Genomic DNA, 25,857 nt, shown 5'->3' with positions numbered 1-25,857 from the left:
TGTGTGGGGTCACTAATTCAGTTGCTTGCCTGAAACACACTCCATCCCAAAAGAGGAAGTACACACTGAATTCTCCACCTGTGGTAAAACAAACAGAACTCTTGCCATTCATTGGGTGAACTCAGTGCCAGTGGACCATAAACTATGCCAAATGCATCATTATCAGATATTTCACGACAGCTCGGAGCAGGCTCTGTGGCTGTTGTTGTATTCTGTGCAGTTTCATCAAGTGTAGATTTTACTGTAGGAAAGTAGCTCCTGGGACTTCAATTCAATCCAATTTGTATAGACCTTAATCACAGGTACAGTCTCAAAGGGCTTAACAGGCCATATATTTACGACAGCCCCCTCACCCCAGAGTGCAAGAAAAAACTCCCTTAATCAGCAAGGAAGAAATCTTGAGGAGGATCCCTCCTTCCAGGGGCGGTTCAGGAGTGCAATAGGGGCCATAATTGACAGACATCTATCCATACATCCATCCATACATCCATCCATACATACGACTCTACGTTCAGATTGGTTCCATGTAGCATGTATCATGCACAGGGACTGTGTTGGAGCCCAATGAATATACCTTTTCCCCTGAAGCGTCATCAAAGCACAAACACAGGTGCCGCTCTTGACACTTATGAGTCTACTCCTTAATGGACCAGGCCACTCAACCAGTGAAAAGAAGTCTACTACCTGTGCCGCGGTTCGTGCAACGAGCAGACCCATGAGCAGTGTTATGAGTGCGACTCCGAAAAAGTCTTTATCTTATGGAAATTCTGCAAAGACACCTGAGACAAATTGAATCTAATCAACGCTCATCCATCAACGGTAAGCCTATCAAACAAAGTGCCCACCACCCAGCCCCCCCTTCTGACTCACTCCCCAATGACCACCATAACAACAACATCATCATCAACAAACAAGTGGGTGAGACTGATTACGGGTGCAGAGAAGAGAAGTAATCCCTGGCCCTTCAATGACAAAGAAGGTGTGTTTTCCAGTGTACCCAGGAGCTGGACCCCGCCCACTGAGCTGAAGGCACCCCGCCCACTGGGCTGAAGGAGCCCCGCCCACTGGGCTGAAGGAGCCCCGCCCACTGGGCTGAAGGAGCCCCGCCCACTGGGCTGAAGGAGCCCCGCCCACTGGGCTGAAGGAGCCCCGCCCACTGGGCTAAAGGAGCCCCGCCCACTGGGCTGAAGGAGCACTGTGCAGCGCTGGAACCAACCGTGTCACTAAATGCGAACACACCAACTTTGGGGTTTCCATTATTTCCTATTTTGCTTTCGGTGCGCTTTAGGCAAAATGGGTGTTGGTGCGTGTGTCTGTGTGCGTGGGAGGAAGGGGCATGCAGTCTGTGGTGTGGAGATTTTTGTGTGCAGGAGTAGAGTGACCTGGGGTCTCATTTATAAAACTGTGCGTAGGATCGTTACTAAAAATGTGCGTACGCCCAGAAGCCAAGTTTTGCGTGCGCCAAAAAATATTCAGATTTATAAAACACTGCGTACGCACACTTGTACGCAATCTTTGCTTTATAAATCACATACTGACTATAATTGTGCGCAGCTGAATCAGCTTCACGTTCCGCCCTCTACACGCCCCTTTTTAACCATAAATGGTCAATGCAAATGACCTCATGAATGCGATCTGCATATAAAACAGACTCAGATGCCGGTATTATGTCTTGTTGGAAACAATGGCAGAAGTACTGAGAAAATCAAAAAAGCGAAATTTCACGGAGGTTGAAGTGGAGACACTTGTGGGTGAGATGGAGGCCCGAAAGGTAGTTTTGTTCGGCGGTCACGGGATTGGGATCGCCAACAACAAAAAGCAGAGTGAGTGGCAACATGTCGCTGCAGCAGTGAACTCTGTCAGTAGCACCGAGCGCACTGTCCCAGAATTAAAAAAAGAAGTGGTCTGACATAGTTACAAATTTTTATCTAGCCTACCAATAAATCGTTATGGTCCCTAAATACCCTCTCCCTCCGAATCCTGCCATTTGCATGGTCCGCCAGAAGTGCCATATGGTGCAGCATTACCACGGCGCTCACCTCTGTATTTATAGGGTTACGGTAATAAGACTGACGAGAACGCCTTGGATAATCAGTTTGTAATTACCCACGTAAAATGTTCTTGAACATAACCCCTTTTTAATGCCTGATTTGTCATGAAAAGCATCAAGAGTAACGGACAACGATTGTGATGAGTGTGGCTTGGTTTTTCACACTTGGGATTTAATTGACATTCGATCATGTGTTTACAGTGTCACATAAAAATATTATGTTATTGACACATGTTGGACAGATGCTTTATTCCATGCAGTCGCGCCGTCAGTGGACAGTATGGATTGACGGGATTAAATATAGGGCATTTCTTTTTATTTCTATTCTAAGGAGATATTTCTGGAGTTATAACTGAGAAATAACGCATTGGACTTAAATTATTCTGATTAGGATTTAACGGATGATACGGGTTGAAATTAAATTGATGAAGGGCGATGATAAAACATAATCGTTCTTCTCACTCTGCAATTCTTCGGTCTGACTTCAGTTCACCACCACACCGTCTGTGTCGCCAATTCTCCTTTTCCTCCAAACCATGCGTACGCATGGGTCAGAGTTTGCTTAGGGCTGCGCACATTTTCCCGTCAAGTTGGTTTTTTATAGATCACAACCTTGGCGTGAAAAGTCACGTACGCCAATTTCAGCCCCGTTTTGTGCGTACGCAACGGTTATAAATGAGACCCCTGGGCCCTGTACCACGAAGCTCGCTTAGAGGGTTAGCGAGTTATGTTGAGCTCCAAGGCTGGGTTAGTTGTACCACGAAAGTCGATCTCTTTTAGCGTCGCTGTATCACCATGATGACTTATGCTCGCAACCAAACCTGTGCCCTATACCACGAAGCTCGCTGAACATACCCAGGCTTTCTTGGGAAAACCTGGCTCGACAGAGCCGCAACTCGCAATCAGAGTTAAATGGTACCACGAAGCTCACTTTAGATTCAATAGGCTACTTGCACAAGCACTTCCTGATTCGCCGTAATACAGCTCATCAGCTTCCGGTTCCAAGATGGCAACGTTCTACACCCGGTGATTTACAGGAGCTGCCGACAATAAATATCACAGATGTGCATCGTTTATGTCGGGAAACAAAAACTCCGACAAGCAAATTGGAGAAGAGGTTTAGGCTGTATGCTTCGACCTACATTCACAGCTACGAAGGTAAGAAAACAACGTCAAACAGACGCTAGCTACTGTCAAAGTCTAATCTGTCAGTTAACTGTCACTCTTAACGAGTGTTTTATATGAGCCTTGATGTTTGCCTGTTGTGTTGAGTAATAATAGTTTAAGTACAGCCACGGTTTTGTGTATATAAAAGTAACATTACTTAGCTACCTAACGTTTCTTTCCATGTAGTAACATGTTATAGATGTGATGATGCGAGTAACCCAGTACAATTGAAGCTTAATGAATTTGTATGTGTTATTTCATTCAGTGTCCAATAAAGACAAGCTGACAGTGACGGTCAGCGTGAGAGCCTTGTGCTACAGGTCGATGGGGAAGAGCGAGGCACCACAGTTTTAGAGTCTAGGCAGGAAGCTGTGTTCATCCCTGTTCAGTGGTGTTTGTTCGGTTAAGCAGTAGCTAAGGCCCCGTTCACACGAAGCCGATTTCATGGCGAAACCGCAAAGGTCTTGTACGGTTCGGCCTTCCGTACACACGAAGCCGGCGAATCCGCTGACCGAAACCGCAAACTTCTGAAACCACCCTCGGAGGTGGTTTCAAATCTACCCGGTTTCGTTTTGGATTCGTGTGTACGCCTGAAACCGACTGAAACCGCAAACCATGACGTCATCGCCCCACCCCTCGACCTTCTAGCCAATGGCTCTTAAGCCCGCGGAGTCTCAGAAATCACATGCGAGTTCTCGCATGTGATTTACATTGGAATAATTGTTATTCTTGGAGTCCGCTTTAAAAAAAAACACATCTTTATTTTAAGAGGGAGAGAATATAACAGTAAGCATTCAGGGTGGTAGGCTTTTTCTAGCACAGTTGAAGTACTTACCTTCATAAGAAACAAGTTGTTTTTTACACCCATGATGCTGAGGTTATATTTCTAATGATTTACCTTTTTCTCTTAGATCAAGCTTTGTGATTCATCAGCCAAGGGATGAAAAAATAAAGAGTTAATCTATGGGCTGGAGCAGCTGTCTCTGAGAGGAAAAGAAAAAAAGTATAGCTCAAAAACAACAAATACAAATGCAATGGCATCACGTATAATTACATCTGTAACTACTTATGAAGTACTGTTGATGCACGTGCAGGTGCGACCACTTCTTTTTTCTGGGCAGCTGATTTGGCTCTGGAAACACGGACCATCTTGTAGAGAAGGCTCAATCAAAGACTAAAAAGCTATCAGATGGTTGTAGCTGGCAAATCTATTCACAAAAGACATCGCATAAAAATTTTCAATTAGAAGTGTACATCAAAAGTATACATTGTTACCAAAATAATGTCAACAGTAACTACTAAGATTAAGATTTTATCGTATATATAATATATATATCTATATATATATATAATGTGTTCTCTGTGCTCTCTTTTTAGAGTAGTGTTCTTGTCCGGGCCGTATCTTTGGGAGGCGCGGTTTGGTGGTTTGCCGAGTACTTGCATGTAGATAAGTAGGGTGTTACCTGCTCAATTCATACATTTTTACAATTGTTTATTAATAGTATTTTGTTCTAGGACCAGCATTGGTGGAGTTGGAGACGGTCACATTCTGGCGCTGGCGCTTCAGTGCTCCTATTTTCATCTCATAGAATAATAACTTTTTTCAACCATTTAAAAATAAACTTTTGTAGACTTGAACTGGAAACACGTCTCTGTAAGTCTTTAAACAAATCTGTATTATAAATGTTGTTTGTTTGTTCGAGCATAAGTTTGGTTGCAAGCATAAGTCACCATGGTGATACAGCGACGCTAAAAGAGATCGACTTTCGTGGTACAACTAACCCAGGCTTGGAGCTCAACATACCTCGCTAACCCTCTAAGCGAGCTTCGTGGTACAGGGCCCTGGTCGGGAGCAGTTTTTCGGCTTAGTCTAGCCGGAGATCGGCTACTTAAATCGGCGTGCGCAGCTTCCTAGCCCCTCCTCTGACAATGGCGTCACCATTTGTGGGTGTTCCCGTGGACCCCGGCGCACTTCTCGTACAGGCGTCTCTCCGGAGACAGAGGGTTTTACGGGACAGAACCGATCCCTTGGCATTGTCTGACGATATTCAGATTTCAGACTTTATTGTCATTGTGCAAACAACGAAATAGGGGTTCTTCATGAGAGATACAGATTCTCATCAGAGGGTGTTCGTTATTTGATCGTCCTTTTGGACCTTATGTAGACAATGATTACTGTTGCGCATTGTGTCGCCGTGACAGTGTGCTAGAGCGGAGGTAGCGCGTCAGTCTTGAATTTCTGCGCGGGGGGTTCGACTCCCAAGTGATGCAAATTTATGTGAAGCTTAAAAAGTCCTAATTCTCATGCATATGGAATACTTATTCACTAAAGCTTGTGGAATTATATTTTTGTGCTTATTTCGAACTTGAACCCATATTTTCAAGGCCGTGCTACCACATCTATGGGGTAAAATGCATGATGATAGACCGGCGAAGTTGAACCCCGGTCGCTGGCGTTCGGGTCTTATACCAATTCATTACGCTAGTGCCGCTACCTCTCAGCGGTCCACAACATGCCATCCATTACTTAAATAGGGTGTATTTCAAGTGAATTCCCTAAATGATAGAATAAGGCAGGATGGACGTTGCTTATGCATTTTTAAATCATCATCATTCTATTTGGATTAATGGCGAACAATTCTGCATTTGGCATAGTTATTTTACAGACAATATGCAGAATATTTTCACTTATACGCATATAGACTGCTTGATCTATCGTAAAGGTGAGAAAAATGACGCAAAAAACGCCCCTTTCACGTGAACGCGCACTGAACCTAAAGCGGAAAACCTGGTTCAACTAATTGAATCTAAAGTGAGCTTCGTGGTACCATTTAACTCTAATTGCGAGTTGCGGCTCTGTCGAGCCAGGTTTTCCCAAGAAAGCCTGGGTATGTTCAGCGAGCTTCGTGGTATAGGGCAGGTCGATACGGTAGTAAAAGTGTTGGTTACGGGGGCTCGGGTTCAAACTTGGTCCAAATGGTTTACTTATCAGCCGACCTCAATCTTGAATGCATGCACACACGCAGACACGCACTCTCAAACAAAGATATTTGCGCTATTGCGCTCTAAGTTGAAATCAAATTAACAACAATAACGTATCAGACTGCAGGATGTAAGGGATGCAGCCATATTCTTTAGATGTAAGAGAATGCTTTGCTATGGAAACAGTACAGACTCACCACGGAATTTCCTGCCATTAGAAACAAAAGTAGCTCACAAATCAAAGTGGCAATGATGGAAAATGTGGTGGGAACATTTTAAAAAGTATTTTTTTTTTAAGATTTCAACACTGATTCTCCACAGACGAATGGACAGAGAATCAACCTTATCACTGTAACGTGTGTGATATACACATACATATTTGTGCACATCATAAGTTGCTAGGGACATGTTGGTACACGCCTAGGAATGTGTTTCTTCTACCTATCTCCTAGGTGATTATGCACGGTGAAATGCCTCCAGTGAAAGTATCCGTTTGTTAGTGTGCGTGCATACAAAGTGACTGTCTCGCCTGTATTCATTCGTTCATCTTCTCAAGATTCAATCGTGTAAACAATCGCACCCTTAGCAGCTCCTCATCAAACACATGTATTCATAGAAACCAAACAAGCACCACAAAAGACACTGAATTTACACCTGTCAGTTTCAGAGAAACACATCGTTTTATTCCATTAAGTCAACAAGCTCCAGGCCACCACAAAGTTCCTTGAAGAACAAATTTGTCAGTAGCATTGGTCTACAGTTACTCAGTATGTTGGCCCTTAAAAACTCTAACCAGTCTCAATACTGGGTGATCTTCTTAAAAATGTGCACTGTTTGATAAGGAGGTTGGTCGAGGGAAAAGGAACCACCTGCAATAGGGGGTCTGTGGCAATTATACTAAATCAAGGACTTGTGTATACATGTGCATGGTCTCAATACAAAATAAAATAAAACACACTCATAAAATGAAAACTTGAGATGAATAGATACGCAACCCAGTATTGCTGTCTATCACTAACAAGATCCTAAGGCAAATTGTGAAAATTAGACATTAACGATCCTGTGACATTGTGAGCGAAAAACAAATTCACCTTCCCCTTGCTTGCTGCCCCAACCCAAAGCCCAAAAAAACCCTCTGGCTTCTCGAAATCATGAATGGACATTGGACACTGAGCAGTTACAGTCGAAATAATACAATAAATGCAGTGAAGGACGTACAAAGATTGATAAGATGTGGGTTTTTGAAAACAGTGGGTTTTGAAGCACAAGATAAACAAATAAAACATGAAATGCGCAGGGTAATACACGTTGAGGATTGTAAACTCCCAAACTTTTCACCTCTTTTCCTTTTTTAAAATGCAACAATAAAAAGGCCCACAAGCCCGGTAATATCTACACCGTTAGTTCCCTCCCTCCCTCCCTCATTTAAACCAACCTGCGAAAAATACCTTGTTTTTTGTGCGTTAACAAACACAAACGCTGAGAGAAAAACAGTGTTTTTCTGAGTTGCGCCTGTGCCATTGAGGACGGCCGCGGGACTGCGGACCAATGGACCGTCCCCATTGTGCCGGAAGGCAGCGATTTGGCAAACAAAGGCAGAACAGGCTCAGCAGCTTCCGTCGTCCTAATAACCACTCCAGGCACTGTAGGCCGCGACTTCCGTGGCGACAGACGACACCTGAGGCTGCGATTGGGGGGGGCAAAGAATATGAAGTGGAAGGAGCAACTCTTCCTATTTCTTTTAGAGCTCGGTACAGTTCTCCTTTGTGGCAGACTCCCAAGTCCTAGTGGACACACACACACACACACACAAGCACGCCGGCAGTGTGACCTGGGATCAGCTCTCACGGCAAACCATAAAACAAATTGATGTGCACGGGCGTCTGTTGCCTGTGGGTACAGAGTTTATATAGACTGCTGAAGGACGCGCACACACACACACACACACACACACACACACACACACACACACACACACACACACACACACACACACACACACACACACACACACACACACACACACACACACACACACACACACACACACACAGGAAACCTCCTCTCCTGTCTACAGCAGCAAACCTTTGCCCGTCCCCTCTTCACTAGCTGTGTTGCTGGTGTTCCTAGATGCTGCTGCTGTAGTTGTTGTTAAAAGGTGTACTGATGCTGCTGCTAATGATGCTGGTTCTGCTGCTGCTGGTTCTGTTGCTGCTGGCTCTGCTGCTGCTGGCTCTGCTGCTGCTGGCTCTGGCTCTTGAGGCCCTGGTAGTAGTCCGACAGCCCCCTGTTGTCCTCCAGCAGCTGGCAGTGATCCTGGGCCAGGCGTGTGGCGTTCTGCGTCTCCCTCTCGTCCTGTTGCAGCTCCGAGATCAACTCCGTCCTGAACACACACAGACGCGCACACAGAGACGCGCACGCACACACACACACACACGATGAGTTAGGTAAATTAGTAAAGCCCTTAATCATGGTTACAGTCTGGAAAGGCTTCCCATGGGCCACATTAAACGACCCCCCACTGACCCTGAAGCCTCCGCATACTTCAAAATAAGTTGATATGATTTTGGGCGGCCGAGACCAAAAAGTTCTTTAGACAAAATGTGTTTCGGTCCGAGAATGTTCCACTCGTCCTGACCAATGGGGTGGAGAAAGGACATCAGAAAGCAGGTTAAGGAAACCAACCAAAATAAATCATACCTACTCCCTAATCATACCGACTTTTGATCAGACTGCCCGGAAAGGTTAAGAAGGCGCGTTGGGAGTGCAAGAGGCTGATATAATGGCAGCCTTAACAAGCAGAACAGCCTTGCTTGGAAACCTTTCAAGGGCCTGCAGATTTCATTTCCATTTTTCCTCCCCATTGATTATTTTGAGTTTTTGCTCCACATGACACTTTAAGCACATTTCTCAAAGGACCCATTTGGTAGGACTCAAAGTTTATCCAAGTGCTGACATACCGATGAACCAAAAAGAGACTATAAATTGTCTTCATGGTTTGTCTAGACGAAAAAGTTGAGAGGGTCCTTCAGTAACCTTAACCTCACCTCTGGTCTACCGTTAGAAAAAGGCACAGAGCGCTGAGGTCAGAAGCATTCCTACCATTCATTTGAATATAATTAATTCACACAAATTAAGTAGTGTACTATAAAACAAAGTACATATATGTACCGCAACAGAACTTTGCAGACGACCAAAGACACAATCCACCACACATTAAAACATTCACGTCAGCACATTTAAAGCACACCCTTGCACAACATGCACCCTTACAACATCTTATCACTCACTTGGGAAATGTGGTACCTGTGATCAATCTAGCCACAAATCACGCGACTTGAGTGAACTCGGGGAGGACTTACTTCCTGTGGGCGAGCAGTGTGATCTCGGTCTGGATCTTCAGGTACTCCTGAGCCATCCTGCAGTGCTGCTCAAACACCGCCATGGACTCTTTGGAGTTGGGGCATGGGGCCAGGGGCTAGGGCACAGTCACATCGCCTTTAAGCATACTAGCGGCTGCTTTGATAAAACTAGGACCTCACAAAGAAAAAACAGATGAATGCAGTGAAACGTTTTTGTAGTTCTGCAAGGTGTCTGAATGTGATGGAAATGAAAAGTATCTTTGTAAGTCACCTCAACGCCAAATATGGAAACCCTTAGCAACATTTCCCTGACATTGTGTTCAATTAAGATCATACATAACATGATCCATATCAATGATCTAGAACAGTCCGTCTGTAGGATTGGGCTGTATTCCTATTAAATGGCAGTTGGACTTTACCTGTAGCTGGTGGTCCAGTGTCAGGTAGGCCATGGGTATGGAGCTGTCCACCCCGTTGGTAGCTGATGAGGACACGTGCACGTTTTAAATGCTCACACTCGGACAAAGCGCTTTCCTCTTCCACCCCCACACAGATGAGGGGTTCAATCACATTTGCATAAACAGTCATCGTACCATCACATGCTACCACATTGTACACAAGTGGCACTATTACTATCGAAGATAACTCATTACTCAGTGACACCACCCCCCCCAGACCTGACTAATGGTCTGCACTGTGCCGCCCCCTAGAGGTGTGGGGTGGGAAAAACTCAATCTCAGCCTCATTGACATACAACCTATTTTCTCCTTCATAAAAATAGAGGACCATGAAACAATATGTTCATAAAGATGTGTTGTGACTTAATAAGGGTCGAAGAGAAAAAGGTATACATTAATACACAGTGGCCATGAACTTGAAGTAGCCAACACACTATGCAAGTTGGCAAAAGTGAACTCCATTTGCCACTAGTGGTTTGAAAGTAATCCTCTACTGATATTTCTGAATGACACGGGATGTGGGAGTCTTGTGGGAGTCTGTACATAAACAGCCTAAACATCTCAAGGTGAAAAGTCGGGAAATCAGGGAGATGCATCGAGATATTCTGTGGCTTCAACATCTATAAAGCAGCAGACCTACCAGAAGGACTCAGAGGTAACCTGAGCTCTGATTGGCTGACGGGCATGGAGGTGGGCCCGGAAGAGTGCGCAGGGCTCTGAGAGCGTCCTGGTTGGCTATCAGAGCTGGACCTCCTGGACAGGGGAAGACTGGGCCGCAGTGTGCCCGTCTGCAACGCAACACACACACACACAGAAACAGACACAAGGATAATCAATTATTTTCAAGCACCTCAAAAACTGAACCCATGCCCACTTCTGTTATGACCACAGTCTGTGGAGTATGCACAAGGAAAGCTCTCCAATTATATCTTCTTTTAATTGTAACATCCTTTTCCTATTCCAACTCTACACTAAAGACAGAATGACAAATCCTTATACCCTTGTTAACAGTTGCGTTCAACCGTACCCTCAATGTTTAAGGTCTAGCCCTAGGTATAACACTGGGGGGCAGGGGCGGGGGGGTACACCTTGGAAGGCTTGTTCTACATGGGGGCGGGGGGGTACACCTTGGAAGGCTTGTTCTACATGGGGGGGGGGGGGTATACCTTGGAAGGCTTGTTCTACATGGGGGGGGGGGGGTATACCTTGGAAGGCTTGTTCTACATGGGGGGGGGGGGGGTATACCTTGGAAGGCTTGTTCTACATGGGGGCGGGGGGTATACCTTGGAAGGCTTGTTCTACATGGGGGGGGGGGGGGGATACCTTGGAAGGCTTGTTCTACATGGGGGGGGGGGGGGGGTATACCTTGGAAGGCTTGTTCTACATGGGGGCGGGGGGTATACCTTGGAAGGCTTGTTCTACATGGGGGTGGGGGGGGTATACCTTGGAAGGCTTGTTCTACATGGGGGGGGGGTATACCTTGGAGTGCTTGAACTACATGGAGGGGGGGGGGGGTATACCTTGGAGGGCTTGTTCTACATGGGGGGGGGTATACCTTGGAGGGCTTGAAGGGCACTGGGACCTCGATGCTCTTCAGGGTCTCTTCCCGCCCCTGCGACCCCCCGCCCTGGTCCACCCCACCACTCCCGCTGCGGTTGTTGAGGGTGTAGTCTGCATACGATCCTGGCCATGGAAACGGATCAGAAACATGGGTTACCCTATCCATCCCTCCATCCACCCCTCCACCCCTCCATCCATCCATCCATCCATCCCTCCATCCCTCCATCACTGCAGGAGAAAATCAACACTAGGGGGAAGGAGTTTCGGTTCAGGAGCCAGCCAAAGCCAGACTGGTATTCATTGCAAGATGCTCAAGACTCCCAGCTGAAATGTTCTGGGTTTGAACCCTGGGCTCTTCAGCCTAACCTGTGGGCATCACAGAGCAGGATGCACTACCTGCTCCTTGAAGGATAACCTTGCAGGTTTTCTAGCTTTTCTCTTTGCTTTTGGGATATTATGTGAAAAACGCTTGCAGTGTTTGCCGTAGCCATCCGTGTCTCTTTGGGCAAAGCTCAGCGCAGATGCAAAAATCGTGCCTGAAGTCCCGTCATTTGACGTCAATAGTGACATAGTTGGGGTAAAGGAAAACAGCAACAGGCTGTTTTAACATGGATTTCTATTCCCCACCTCCGGGGAGCCTCATGGCATGCTCTGTAATGTGTTGAAAAACCAAAGAATTCACTTTTTTATAAAACAGTCTGATAAATGACTAGGTAATAAGAGGTAAACACATAAATATATGTTTGGGCTGCTCATTTTGACAAGTGCGAGTGAGTGAGCTAAACATTTCTTCAGCAATAGCCTGACTACATATAGTCTACAATCTAATAATAATAATAATAATAAATAATAATAATTGAAATACTTTAAAACCCATTAGAAAAGGATGTCTGTGGTAAAATGACCGGGGTGACCCACATAAACAACATGAAACACCCGTCACCGTTATCGATGGACAAACACATACGTGTTCACCAATGTGTCAAATGTTATACTCAAGGTGGTGGAAGCAGAGTTGAATCTGAAATTGGTCCAACAGAGAACCAACCACCATTTTTCCCCCTGCCCCTATAAGGGCATACGGCCAACGTGGGGGTTCTGAAGGAGAGGTGTCTGAGGGCTCTGTTGGGGAGGCCACTCACCGGTGCTGGTGCCTGAGGAGGAGCCACTCCTGTTGCCTGAATACTGGTGGGGGAGCTGGAGGGGCTCTTCAGAGCCGGGGAAATACTATGGAGACACAGGCATACACCAACACACATTAACGGGGTCCTGGTTCTCCAAGATGTATTTCCACTTGTGCAATTACTAGTATTTACCAGATACGATGAAGAGGAGTGTAAATATTAAGAATTTGGGTTTTCATGTAGGTCGAGGGAATTATCGGTTAGGGGGAGTGTGTAAAGAAACAAACTTTTACTGTCGGTTTTTTTATTTGTTTAATGGAGGGGCTCAACCCTTAAAAAATAATGTTGACATATGTTACATAAAATCGTTCCATTGTGCGAAAGTACTAACCCTTACTCAAATATTTTGTTTGAATATGCATGACAGAAAAATTGCAATGTATAACTTACAGTATTGTGTATGAAACTGTTAGTTTCAATAGAATTGCAGCAGTAGAATAGAAAAAGGCATTGCAAATAACTGCAAGCCAAAAGTACTGTAATCCAATACATGAGAAAGACGGTAGAACATGTGGGTGTGCATTCGTCCCAGTACAAATAAACCATTAACCAATGCGCCGGCGTACCTTCATGAGACCCCCCATGGTGTTCTTCACCTCCTCCATCGGAGGTCTCTGGCTGGGCTCCTTGTCCCAGCACCGCGTCATCAGACTCTCCAAGGTGGGGGGGACGTCTCTGATCATAGGGGGCCTGGTCCCTGCACACACAAACACGTTAGGAGGAACTGCTGCTGGAATACACGCAATAACAGCTGATGAGATGAGGATTTCCCATAACAGACACCGCAAGCGTAAACGTCTGCCGAAACCGGTCCAACCGGTTGCGTTTCTCTAGCTCTTCTGCCTCCACGGTAGCTGCAGGTTTCAACCAGTTCAATTTATCTAAGACTCTTTGATCCCCATTAGACGATTTCACATCCCACCGGCGTATAGGTAAATGACAGTGAATAACCTGGAATTGTTTTCAAGGTTGCAAGTGGATTGACGGTTCTATGTAATGTAAAACAAAAACAATTAGTGCTGGGTTGGTGTTACAGGTCTTACAGTCTGACAGACGTCATTTTGTTTCATTTTGCGTTACATTTTCCCATGGCTGCGGCTAAGCTAGCGAACAAGCGAGCAGGCTAACTACGTTTATCTCAGCAGTGCTGCTTGTTGGACAACAGAAGTATCCTCACGCGGGTAAAGGGATCTCCCCAGTGCAGTGGTCTACACAGCTCACACACGCCGCCGGACGCAAATAAATGTCTATTCCAGACACATTACATGATTTATTGGATTGAGGTTTATTTATTCCTACTTTAAAAAAAGATATTTTTTATTACTTGAACACACCATGCGAGCCCTGGTGTCACACAGGTACTGCTGAACTCCTCACTAATACCACACTACGTCTCTTTATGCCCCCATGGTTTTGAGAGACGACGTTTCAAGGAGGGAGCAGCCAGAGGGTCGGACCGTGTAACAAAATTTATGTTTCCAATCGTTTGGGCAAATATAGAATGAAACCTGAACCCATGTGCCGACTGAGAACCCACTGGTTTAAAATCTATTGTCCACGATAAGACTGAGAGTCTGACTAAGAGTCTGACTGGGACACTTTGTCAATAAAGGATCCTGGTTGGATTGGTTAGTGAGTTAGTTGGGACTGGCTGACCTCTGTGGACCGCCCACATGATGCAGAAGGCCGAGCCTCCAATCTCGTCGAAGGGCTTTCTGCGCGTGATCACCTCCCACAGGATGATGCCCCAGCTGAACACGTCACACTTCTCACTGTAGTTACTGCCTGTCAACACACACACAGGCACACGCACACACACACACACACACACACACACACACGGTTGTCATGTTGCGTGCATCGTGGGGGCGCCCCCACCGAGTCGACCATCGGAGGGAAAGGTGTGTGTGTGTGTGGGGGGGGGGGGTAGAGAATAAGAAGGCGCAATCGATAGACAATACTCCATCTGTCCCGAAGGAAAAATTCAAGAATAAATTCATCACAACAAAGTGCAGGGACAGACGGGGAGATCTGAGATGTGTCGGGAAGGAAAGAAACACGAAACTGACCCTCGAACACCTCGGGGGCCATCCAGGCCGCGCTGCCCTTGTTGTTGGTCATGTGGGTCTGGATGTCGCACGCCGTCCCGAAGTCGCAGATCTTCAGCACTGTGCCGCACGCCACCAGCAGCAGACTGCGAGGTTGGGACATCAGAGTGCATCATGGGATGTTAGTAGGGGTCGGGCAGTACTATACTTTTGACAGGACTCAAGAGAGCTGTAATAACTTAAATATATAAGACTACAGCTCCTGAATCGGGGCCCCGAGTCATTGGGAAACACTGGAGGATTATTTTCCAACCATAAACAACATCCTGGGTCTCCGTGCGCCACTGAGGGTCTTACTTGGGGGGCTTGAGGTCGCGGTGGATGAGGGCCTTGGGTTTCATGGCGTGCAGATAGGCCACGCCCTTGGCACACTGCAGACACCAGCTCATGGCGTGCGACGCCGTGTACTGCGCCAGGGGCTCCGCACCGTGCAGCACTGCGGGCGGAGCGGACATCGGTAAAACGTTACGATTACGTTATGGACACGGGCCTCTGCAATGTTTACCTCTCTGAACACGGGGTCCACAAAAGGATTTTGAGGGAATTTTAGCAAACACTGTTGTCGGCTTCGCTCAGGAGGTAGAGCGGAAGGTTGCTAGTTCGATCCCCGGCTCCTCCTAGGTGAGTGTCGAGGTGTTCCTGAGCGTGACCCCCCTCACCCTCACTGCCCCTGACGAGCTGGCTGTCGCCCTGCGTGGTTGACTCCGCCCTCGGTGTGTGAATGTGTGTATTAACCGTTGTAAGTCACTTTGGATATAAAGCGTCTGCTTAATGCCCTTAATGTAATTTAAAGTGAATGTGGCGTCCAAAGTTTGTGGATTAACTCCATTTGTTCGATCCTAATATTTTCTTCACACACTGAACCATCAATCACACTGGTTGGCATGGTAGATTAAAGAGCTAAATTAAACATTGCAGAAATCCAGATAACAAAAACCATCTGAAGATAACATTATTAAGTCTATATCAACTATCCCGTTCTCAAAGATAAGTAGAACATATAGCCTTGAAAACACGATATTTGTTTGGAGAAGTGTAAGTAAATACAATGACATATCAATTATAATATGTTGTATAAACGATGTTGCTGTGCTTTTGATTCAAAAGCCAATCCTAGGAGGAACGCCTTAACTTATCTTCTTATGAGTAGTTAAATAGCAGTAATGAACAATGGAACTATCTGGAAGACTCTTACCGTTGTACAGAGATCCACCTTCAGCATATTCCATGACGAGACCCACCTAAATTTCATTTTTTATTATTATTATTATTATTATTATTATTATTATAGGAACAACACATGTTATCTTCAGCCATAAGTGTCAACTCAAAACCAATAACAATTGAATGGGCTGAACACATTGATACACTTTAAAAAATAAAACATTGTTTCAAGAATGCAATCAATCTAACCATATTCATATATTTATTGTTTATTTATGCAGCCATTTCAAATTATTACAAAAAAAATGACAGTGACCCGAAAAGTGATGTTACAAAAAGTAACTAGATGCTTTTCCAACCGACACAATAACATATTTGGAGCTACCAGAGAGTGGAGTTAGCGCAGTTAGCTAACAAATATGTATGTCTGACTGACCGGACTGTCACAGGAGCCGTAGAGCTTCACGATGTTGGGGTGGTTGACCCTGGACAGCTGACGACGCTGTGGAGAAAACATCGGGAAACGTTGAAGACGATAGACACACACGCAGATTGTAAACACATGAAGAGACCGAGGTCATCGAGCTGGCAAACTCAGTTCAATCTATTCTTAAAACAAAATGCATACACAGATTGACCACCCACCGCTGTATTCATTTAGTCATTTTAAGACAGCCTGTCTATGATTGGTCTCGTACGTTTGATCTTCTGTCCTTTTATTGAGGTTTTAAATGCAGGGGCTTTCTTATTTATTGCAAGAAAAAAGGTTCTATAAATAGAGCTTATTATAATTATTAGTAGTAGCATAGTAATAATAGTTAAACTGAAATTTTTACATAAGTATTACTATATTAATAGATAACCCATGGGGTTAAGATTGTATTGTTTGTTAATTGTTAAATGTTTAATGTCACCTATATTCATAAGAGCGTAACCTATCCATAGGTCATATAATACTATTGTTGGTATAAAGGATAACTTTGGCATTTCTCTAGCACTGATGACATCGTCCAACTCTTTGCATCAGTCAGATATTGACATGAGTTGTAATACAGACGATAATTCCTTTTTCCGTTGCTTGTTTTTAGGATTGGGGATTAGGGAGGGTGGTCCACACAAGCTTATAAATTGAAGCCACTTACACCTTACACCTACATCTAATGTTGGGTTATTGGGTTATTGGATCATCGGAAAGGATAAAATAGGCTACAATACTACCAGTACAATAACTGGTCAGCAGTAATATGTTACTGTGAAAAGCATGAATGTGGACGTTAGATCTCTCTAAAATCAATAAAAGATAGGTTCCAAGATGTGCTAAAATACAGAAGCAGGACATAACGTGCACATGGATGGCCTTCAGTTTCAGTAACCAACCAATCCAAAGCCATAGAAGCATTACGTGCACATGGATGGCCTTCAAGCTTAGGAACAGCACTACCCAAAGCCATAGAAAAACAACAGTTTAGTAAAAGCACAATCCAAAGCCATAGAAACAACGGTCTGTGAGGGGCTGCAGCACCTCCACGATGAAAGCGGTCCTCTCGTCCTCACTCTCGATGGTCTTGATGGCCACATCTTTGCCTTTCCATTTGGCCTTGTACACAACGCCAAACGTCCCTCTCCCGATAACCTTAAAACAAAAAACGCACAACAAACAAACAAAGTGTTGAGATGCACATTCGGAATGGGGGCGATACTAAAACGCTATCGAGAGATGTTCATGTCTTCTTGGGGGCAGGACAACCCAAGGTTTGGACATGATAAAAAGTGAACCCCAGGTAGATATCCTCTATTAGACCTTTACGCACAGGAGATCCACTGGATATGTTACCTCTCCGACTTCAATGTCTTCCCGTTTGATATCTTCAAAGGGAAACCCAGGTGGTGTTTCGAGCATCGCGAAGACACAAAGACCTCCCCGAGCAGGAGAAGTGTGTGCAGCTACTGCTTCACATGGAAAGAGGATCGGCCCACAAGCTTCGCTGTGCTCTCCGGGACGGCTCCGTCACGCATGGTCACCCGATTACCTCTTATTATTATTGTTATTATTATTATTATTATTATTATTATTATTATTTCCAGCTAATCCTTCGCAATCGTTTCCATCCGATACCTTAAATGCCGGAAGTATGTACTGTTGCCAGATTGGGACACATCTCGCGCACAACACTAGCCACACTGGATGCAGCGCGCTGCAGCCAGTGTTGCCAGATTGGGCGGGACATTTGGCGCAATCTGGCAACACTGGAAGTATGAGTTGTTTCCTTTTTTCACTCGGCGAACTGTTTTAAAAAAACACATTCTGAGGGTTCGCCAGCCTCCAGGTTTTACACCTCCTCGCGTAACAATACACTTTGACTCGCAAGACGAGGTGCTTACATATAGTTAATAACATGTATTTGAAACTCGCTGCTAAGATAGGTTACCTCTACGGTTTTATAAATGAGTATGGCGGGCCTTTGTTCATTGTTTAAAAAATGAATGCTCTTGAACACGGCTTACTTTTGTTTTGGCTCACAACGCTGGGGGGCGACAAACCACACACACACACACACACACACACACACACACACACACACACACACACACACACACACACACACACACACACACACACACACACACACACACACAAACGCATGCACGCACGCACGTGTGTGTGTGTGTGTGTGTGTGTGTGTGTGTGTGTGTGTGTGTGTGTGTGTGTGTGTGTGTGTGTGTGTGTGTGTGTGTGTGTGTGTGTGGGCACGGTCACACAGGTATTGATCAAACATCATATGACATTAATCAATTTATTTATTCATTACTCATTTATTATTTCAGATATTATACTGGAGAAATGGTTGTTACGGTTTGGAAAGCACTTTAGCTCACCGTGGGTACTAAGCATATCTTTCATGTGTCGCTTGCATCAACTTTTTTCTGTAACAATTCACTTAAGATGTTTCTTAGCGGAACTACTAAATTCACCCAAGTGAACGACAGGTGGATGCAATCAATGCTGGTTGGTATCATTTATTGATTGATATATTGATATCTGTTAATATTAAACAATATAAAGTTGAAAGACATTATGAACTAATTCCCTGAATAAATCTTAAAAGAATGCTATGATATTAAAAAGACTCGGAGAAGGGTCATGATCAAGCAGTTTTATTGAAAACAGAAAGGCAGTAAACATGGTTTTACTGCAAGGACATGAGCCTGGATCTCAGGCCAATTAAGCTGCTAAATGGCTGCTAAAAGGTTCTAACTTACTTTTACGTTCTTCTCAATGGAGAAGAAATGTAGGGAGGATGGGAGATGCAGAGAGGGAGGGGACGTTTTTTCATTGTATTTAAGAATCTTGCTCCCTTCTGCTCCTTCTGTTCTCTCTCTTTGCAAACCTTGAATCTTTAACTCTTTAATCTTTAACTCTCCCAGGGATTAAAAAAGACAGCGATGGGTCATGATCAAGCAGTTTTATTGAAAACAGTAAAGCATTAAAACACGGTGAAGTAGCCTATTTCACTCGGAGCTGAAGGACATGAGCCTGGATCTCAGGCCAACTAAGCTGCTAAAAGGTTGCGTACTATTTCTCCCCATGTCGTCCTCATGTAGCGCTCCCTGTATCTTCTCGTCCTCTGTCAGAGGGAGCACTGCTGGCTGCTCACACTCTTGCTCAGCGGGCTGCTGAGAGCAGAGTGGCTCACATGTCAGGTGAAGGTGTGTCCTGAGCGCCACCTTGTGGAGGGCAGCAGGAGGACGCTGTTGAAGGGGGGGGGGGGATCGATTGTTGACGGGGGGGGGTTATAAAGTATCACTACAGCTTAAATAGAATTGTAACCAAATGATTTACAATTACAATCCCACACTCAGAATTTAATATACAATAAACAGATAAATAGGCCAGGGAAATATATTATATATCCTAGAATTTGGTAAGAAAATTAATCATAAGCTTACCAAGAATGACTTCAGTGCCGCCACCAAATCCAGTGTCTCACAGTGTTTTGCTTCCGTACAAAAACCTCTGTGCTGTAAAGTGCTGCTTGGCCTCTCCTTGCAGTTGACTCTCTTGGAGTTTAGTCTTTTAAATCAAATATAGAACGTCCCAAACGGTCCAAATCTTGACCCTGGGTTTCCACCTGCTTCACAATGTTTTGATGTGACAGAATTCAGTAATGGGGACTCATCCCTCTCTCTTAGGTCATCCCAAATGTCTTTGGTAGGTTTTTGTACGGGCGCCAGGCTGCACTGTAGCACTGTGGTCTGCACTACAGTCGTCACACGCACAGTAGTATGTCGCCTCGTCTTCATCTTGAATGCCATTAATCAGTAGATACTCTGTTTTGTCACCTCTTGTACCAGAAGTAGTAAACCTACTGGGAACGCCACTTGCACGATCGCCAGTTGTGTAAAGTAAATACTTTGGCGGTGAACCACTCTTCTGCTGGTACCAGGACAACACATAGTTGCTGCTGCTGTCAGTTTCAGTGCAGGATATTTTGACATTGTCTCCTCTGTTCACAGAGAGGGTCTTCTCCTGGGTTAAAACGAGAGCCGCTTCCAAACCTGTTAACCAACAACGCAAGTACATTAACAACAAGAAATCACACACATAACCAGTGCGTAAGGTCAGGGGCGATTCTAGGTAGTGTGGGGGCCCTAGGCAGAGGATTGTTGACGGGGGGGGGGGGTTATGGAGCGATTGTTGACGGGGGGGGGGTGGAGCGATTTTTTTATTTATTTTTTGGCTCTAGGGGGCCCCCCCCGTGGCCCGGGGCCCCCAAACAATTGCGGGGCCCCAGGCAGTTGCCTGGTATGCCTAATGGGATGCGGCGCCTCTGCGTAAGGTTATACCCTGGACGACATCTGTGTTGGAGTGTTGGTAATGGTCACCTTGCAGGGTCAGCATCAGAGCAGCGATGGTGGAAGTAGAAAAAGCCATCATGAGGTCCAAGGAGTGTGGGCCGCAGGGAGAGTAGCTGTGTGTTATCTGGACAGTACTCTGCTGTTCTGTGCTCCATTCATTCTGCTCTCCTATAAAGAGTGCAGCGCTGAGGGATAGAAACAGCTCCACCTATTCTCTGTTTGACTGGGACTTCAACCACCCAACCAGCAGAAGAACCCTTCCTCTGACATTTGCATAACAGATGTGGACTCTATTCTGGTATATTCAATCTACTTTCATATCATCTTTCCAGGGGCTTGTTAATAAATATCATATTCATGCTCTAGAATTGAATACGTTGAATTTTGGTTTTATATAAAGTTAGATTCAAGAAGATGAGTCTTGGTAAGTATTGGCCTGCTTTTTCAACATAGTCATTACAACACTTATCAACGGTCTCAAAGCCATGAGCCATCATGCAAACCTGCAGATATTTGGAGCTCTTTTCAGTTCCTCTTTCAGGACTTTCTGTACGACTGCAGTTGGGCCACATGTTCCATAGGGACCCCAAGGTCACGCCCTCACTTACTTCACCTTTACTCAAATCGTTATATTATATTAATTATACGAATCCTAAATATATATTTAACGGTGTGTCAATAAACAACTAATCAATAAAATAATTACAGTTAAAATATTCCATAAACCGATCTATTCTGAGTAGGTTTTCATGTGCAACATTCAACCACCCTAACAGGCAATGTCAGGCCACAGAAAGAATGAAAAGAGGAGGTTCTGATTGTGTGTGTGTGTGTGTCTGTGTGTGTGTGTGTGTGTGTGTGTGTGTGTGTGTGTGTGTGTGTGTGTGTGTGTGTGTGTGTGTGTGTTTGTGTGTGTGTGTGTGTGTGTGTGTTAGTGTGTGTGCGTGTGTGTGCGTGTGTGTGCGTGTGTGTGCGTGTGTGTGTGTGTGTGTGTATGTGTGTGTTTATGTGTTAGGGTGTAAATCCAACAAATATGAAAGAAAGATTCTTTAAAATAAACTTTAAATTCAGAATTCAGTTATTTCAATCATTTTTTGTATCTTGCTGTGATTTATGACTCAGCACAGAAAATAATCGACAACAAGTCTGTTGTGATTGAATGATCAAACCATCATAATGGTTTATCCTGGCTACACTCAAACATCTGTTTCCAATATAATCCGTCAAAGTCTCTTCGTTTGGCTGATTCTGAAGAAGAACCATTCACGTGAACGTGATTCACATGAATGCAAACAATGTAGATACAGCCCTTTGGTCCTTGTTGTAAGACATTTTGTGAAGGACTAGTACAGCAATTCAATATTATGAAGTCCACAAACTCTGTGAGGATGCAGATTGATTCCATTAGACAAATATGCTGTATTACTATTGTTTATGTTTGCGGGAGGCACACTCCTATAACAATGCTATTCTAACTAATAACTACAGGCAACTCATTTGGACGAATTATACTGGTATGAATGTTTTAGTGAAGCCAGGAGCCAAGTTGAGGCCAAGTTGAGGTGGTTTGACCACCCAGACTGGTGTTGTCCTTTAAATGCAACACTTCTCAATGGAGGAGAAATGTAGGAAGGATTGATGCAGAGAGGGAGGGGATGTTTTTCGTTGTCGTGTTTCAGAAACTTGCTCCCTTCTGCTCCTTCTACTCTCTTTACAAACCTTGAATCTTAACTTCAGGTCCTTTAACTCCCCCAGGGATTAAAAAAGACAGCGATGGGTCATGATCAAGCAGTTTTATTGAACACAGTAAAGCATTAAAACATGGTGAAGTATTTCACTCGGAGCTGAAGGACATGAGCCTGGATCTCAGGCCAACTAAGCTGCTAAAAGGTTGCGTACTCTACTCTATTTCTCCTCATGTCGTCCTCCTGTAGCGCTCCCTGTATCTTCTGGTCCTCTGTCAGAGGGAGCACTGCTGGCTGCTCACACTCTTGCTCAGCGGGCTGCTGAGAGCAGAGTGGCTCACATGGCAGGTGAAGGTGTGTCCTGAGCGCCACCTTGTGGAGGGCAGCAGGAGGGCGCTGCTAAGGGAGTAGCTTCCATCAGGCTGCCGCTGGGCCACGCCCCCCCGGACCTCCTCGCCCCTCACAGAGGCTCCGTCCTCGGACCAGGACAGGGCGGCCCCGGCCGGGTGGAAGCCCTTAGCCAGGCACACCAGAGTGGGCCCCCCCAGCCCCGGGACAGGAGGCTGGGTGGCCACCATCAGCTCCAGACTGGGGGGGGACGGGGAACCAGCTGGAGGGAGGGAGGACATTAGAGTCAGACAAACTAGAGTTTTAAAGTGAACCAACGTTCTGTAAGAGCCGAAAAAAGATATGAATTACACCTTTTTAGAATCAGAGAGAAAGGATAAACTGCAGGGAGTTTATTTTTAAAAGGTTTGCATTAAGCAGGACTTTAGAGGCGTTGTATTACCGTAGCTGATATTGATGAGGGAAATTTGTCTTGTTGAGTTTAGTCAAAACATCCATAATACGATAATATGTAGAAAAGCTCTGACCAGACGGTAGAAATGTTATTTATGTAACCATGTTAGAAATACATTCAGTTCATATTTACCCTGTTTGTAGCTTGGTAATACTGATAAAGTTGCATTAATTATATTAGACTGATAAAAATTAAAATGTGTAAAATGTAAAAATGTAATACAAGGCAAATAAAGGTCATGGAAATGTAAGCTTTCTGTTAAATAATGAATCACAAACTTACCAAGAATGACTTCAGTGCCACCACCAAAGAAGGTTGGAGAGTCTCACAGTGTTTTGTCTCCGTACAAAAACCTCTGTGTTGTAAAGTGCTGCTTGGACTCTCCTTGCACATTACTCTCTTGGAGTTTAGTCTTTTAAATCAAATATAGAACGTCCCAAACGGTCCAATTCTTGACCCTGGGTTTCCACCTGCTTCACAATGTTTTGATGTGACAGAAATCTGTAATGGGGACTCATCCCTCTCTCTTAGGTCATCCCAAATGTCTTTGGTAGGTTTTTGTACGGGCGCCAGGCTGCACTGTAGCACTGTGGCCTGTACCACAGCCGTGACACGCACAGTAGTATGTCGCCTCGTCTTCATCTTGAATGCCATTAATCAGTAGATACTCTGTTTTGTCACCTCTTGTACCAGAAGTAGTAAACCTACTGGGAACGCCACTTGCCCTACTGCCTGTTGTGTAAAGTAAATACTTTGGCGGTGAACCACTCTTCTGCTGGTACCAGGTCAACAAATAGTTGCCACTGCTGTCAGTTTCAGTACAGGATATTTTGACATTGTCTCCTCTGTTCACAGAGAGGGTCTTCTCCTGGGTTAAAACGAGAGCCGCTTCCAAACCTGTTAACCAACAACGCAAGTACATTAACAACAAGAAATCACACACTGAACCAGTGCGTAAGGTTATACCCTGGACGACATCTGTGTTGGAGATAACCTGAGATAAGGGGTGTTGGTAATGGTCACCTTGCAGGGTCAGCATCAGAGCAGCGATGGTGGAAGTAGAAAAAGCCATCATGAGGTCCAAGGAGTGTGGGCCGTAGGCTGAGGGAGAGTAGCTGTGTGTTATCTGGACAGTACTCTGCTGTTCTGTGCTCCATTCATTCTGCTCTCCTATAAAGAGTGCAGCGCTGAGGGAGAGAAACAGCTCCACCTATTCTCTGTTTGACTGGGACTTCAACCACCCAACCAGCAGAAGAACCCTTCCTCTGACATTTGCATAACAGATGTGGACTCTATTCTGGTATATTCAATCTACTTTCATATCATCTTTCCAGGGGCTTGTTAATAAATATCATTTTCATGCTCTAGAATTGAATACGTTGAATTTTGGTTTTATATAAAGTTAGATACAAGAAGTTGAGTCTTGGTAAGTATTGACCTGCTTTTTCAACATAGTCATTACAACACTTATCAACGGTCTCAAAGCCATGAGCCATCATGCACACCTGCAGATATTTGGAGCTCTTTTCAGTTCCTCTTTCATGACTTTCTGTACGACTGCAGATTGGGTCACATGTTCCATAGGGACCCCAAGGTCACGCCCTCACTTACTTCACCTTTACTCAAATCGTTATATTATATTAATTATACTATTCCTCAATATATATTAAACGGTGTGTCAATAAACAACTAATCAATAAAATAATTACAGTTAAAATATTCCATAAACCGATCTATTCTGAGTAGGTTTTCATGTGCAACATTCAACCACCCTAACAGGCAATGTCAGGCCACAGAAAGAACGAAAATAGGAGTTTCTGATTGTGTGTGTGTGTGTGTGTGTGTGTGTGTGTGTGTGTGTGTGTGTGTGTGTGTGTGTGTGTGTGTGTGTGTGTGTGTGTGTGTGTGTGTGTGTGTGTCTGTGTGTGTGTGTGTGTGTGTGTGTGTGTGTGTGTGTGTGTGTGTGTGTGTGTGTGTGTGTGTGTTAATGTGTGTGTCTGTGTGTGTGTGTTTCTGTGTGTGTATGTGTGTGTTTATGTGTTAGGGTGTAAATCCAACAAGTATGAAAGAAAGATTCTTTAAAATAAACGTTATATTCAGATTTCAGTTATTTCAATATTTTTTTGTATTTTGCTGTGATTTTAGACTCAGCACAGATAATAATCGACAACAAGTCAGTTGTGATTGAATGATCAAACCATCATAATGGTTTATCCTGGCTACACTCAAACATCTGTTTCCAATATAATCTGTCAAATTCTCTTCGTTTGGCTGATTCTGAAGAAGAACCATTCACATGAACGTGATTCACATGAATGCAAACAATGTAGATACAGCCCTTTGGTCCTTGTTGTAAGACATTTTGTGAAGGACTGGTGTAGCAATTCAATATTATGAAGTCCACAAACTCTGTGAGGATGCACATTGATTCCATTAGACAAATGTGCTGTATTACTATTGTTTATGTTTGTGGCAGGC

General features: G+C 44.6%; 1 protein-coding gene, 1 long non-coding RNA gene and 2 gene segments (V, D, J or C); 1 reads left to right on the top strand and 3 right to left on the bottom strand.

Annotated features, from left to right (window-relative positions):
• The first annotated feature begins 2,992 nt into the window (after positions 1-2,992).
• LOC115543924 (uncharacterized) lies at positions 2,993-4,286 on the top strand. Its single transcript, XR_003976776.1, has 2 exons — positions 2,993-3,208; positions 4,129-4,286. It is a non-coding gene; the product is annotated as an uncharacterized LOC115543924 (long non-coding RNA).
• A 2,570-nt stretch (positions 4,287-6,856) lies between these two features.
• LOC115543901 (mitogen-activated protein kinase kinase kinase 7) lies at positions 6,857-18,190 on the bottom strand. Its single transcript, XM_030356566.1, has 14 exons — positions 17,870-18,190; positions 17,558-17,668; positions 16,472-16,537; positions 16,067-16,112; positions 15,169-15,307; positions 14,833-14,957; positions 14,420-14,548; positions 13,330-13,460; positions 12,722-12,806; positions 11,575-11,702; positions 10,660-10,807; positions 9,981-10,042; positions 9,562-9,677; positions 6,857-8,582 (listed from the first exon to the last, which is right to left on the bottom strand). The coding sequence occupies exons 1-14, from the start codon at positions 17,933-17,935 to the stop codon at positions 8,375-8,377; spliced, it is 1,560 nt and encodes a 519-aa protein (XP_030212426.1). The 5' UTR covers positions 17,936-18,190; the 3' UTR covers positions 6,857-8,374.
• A 1,417-nt stretch (positions 18,191-19,607) lies between these two features.
• Positions 19,608-21,006, bottom strand: LOC115544240 (immunoglobulin kappa variable 1-39-like). The segment is given in 3 exon segments: positions 19,608-19,785; positions 20,229-20,592; positions 20,920-21,006. Coding segments are annotated over 3 exon segments (537 nt in total).
• A 1,664-nt stretch (positions 21,007-22,670) lies between these two features.
• Positions 22,671-24,709, bottom strand: LOC115543835 (Ig kappa chain V-III region MOPC 63-like). The segment is given in 4 exon segments: positions 22,671-23,187; positions 23,662-23,703; positions 23,974-24,276; positions 24,403-24,709. Coding segments are annotated over 4 exon segments (732 nt in total).
• Positions 24,710-25,857: the final 1,148 nt, after the last annotated feature.

Source organism: Gadus morhua, chromosome 5 (assembly GCF_902167405.1).
Source record: "Gadus morhua chromosome 5, gadMor3.0, whole genome shotgun sequence".
Classification (NCBI taxonomy): domain Eukaryota; kingdom Metazoa; phylum Chordata; class Actinopteri; order Gadiformes; family Gadidae; genus Gadus; species Gadus morhua.
The sequence above is the reverse complement of the archived record's forward strand: the minus strand, read 5'-3'. Positions and strand labels throughout refer to the sequence as shown.

What these genes read in the sequence shown, in the direction of transcription:
- LOC115543901 (XM_030356566.1), bottom strand. Translation starts at nt 17,935, where the DNA reads ATGCTCGAAACACCACCTGGGTTTCCCTTTGAAGATATCAAACGGGAA. An exon ending in CACTGGACCACCAGCTACAG is followed by an intron (nt 9,678 to 9,980) that starts GTAAAGTCCAAC and finishes ACTGTGCCCTAG; the next exon opens with CCCCTGGCCCCATGCCCCAA. An exon ending in ACACTGCTCGCCCACAGGAA is followed by an intron (nt 8,583 to 9,561) that starts GTAAGTCCTCCC and finishes GTGTGTGTTCAG; the next exon opens with GACGGAGTTGATCTCGGAGC.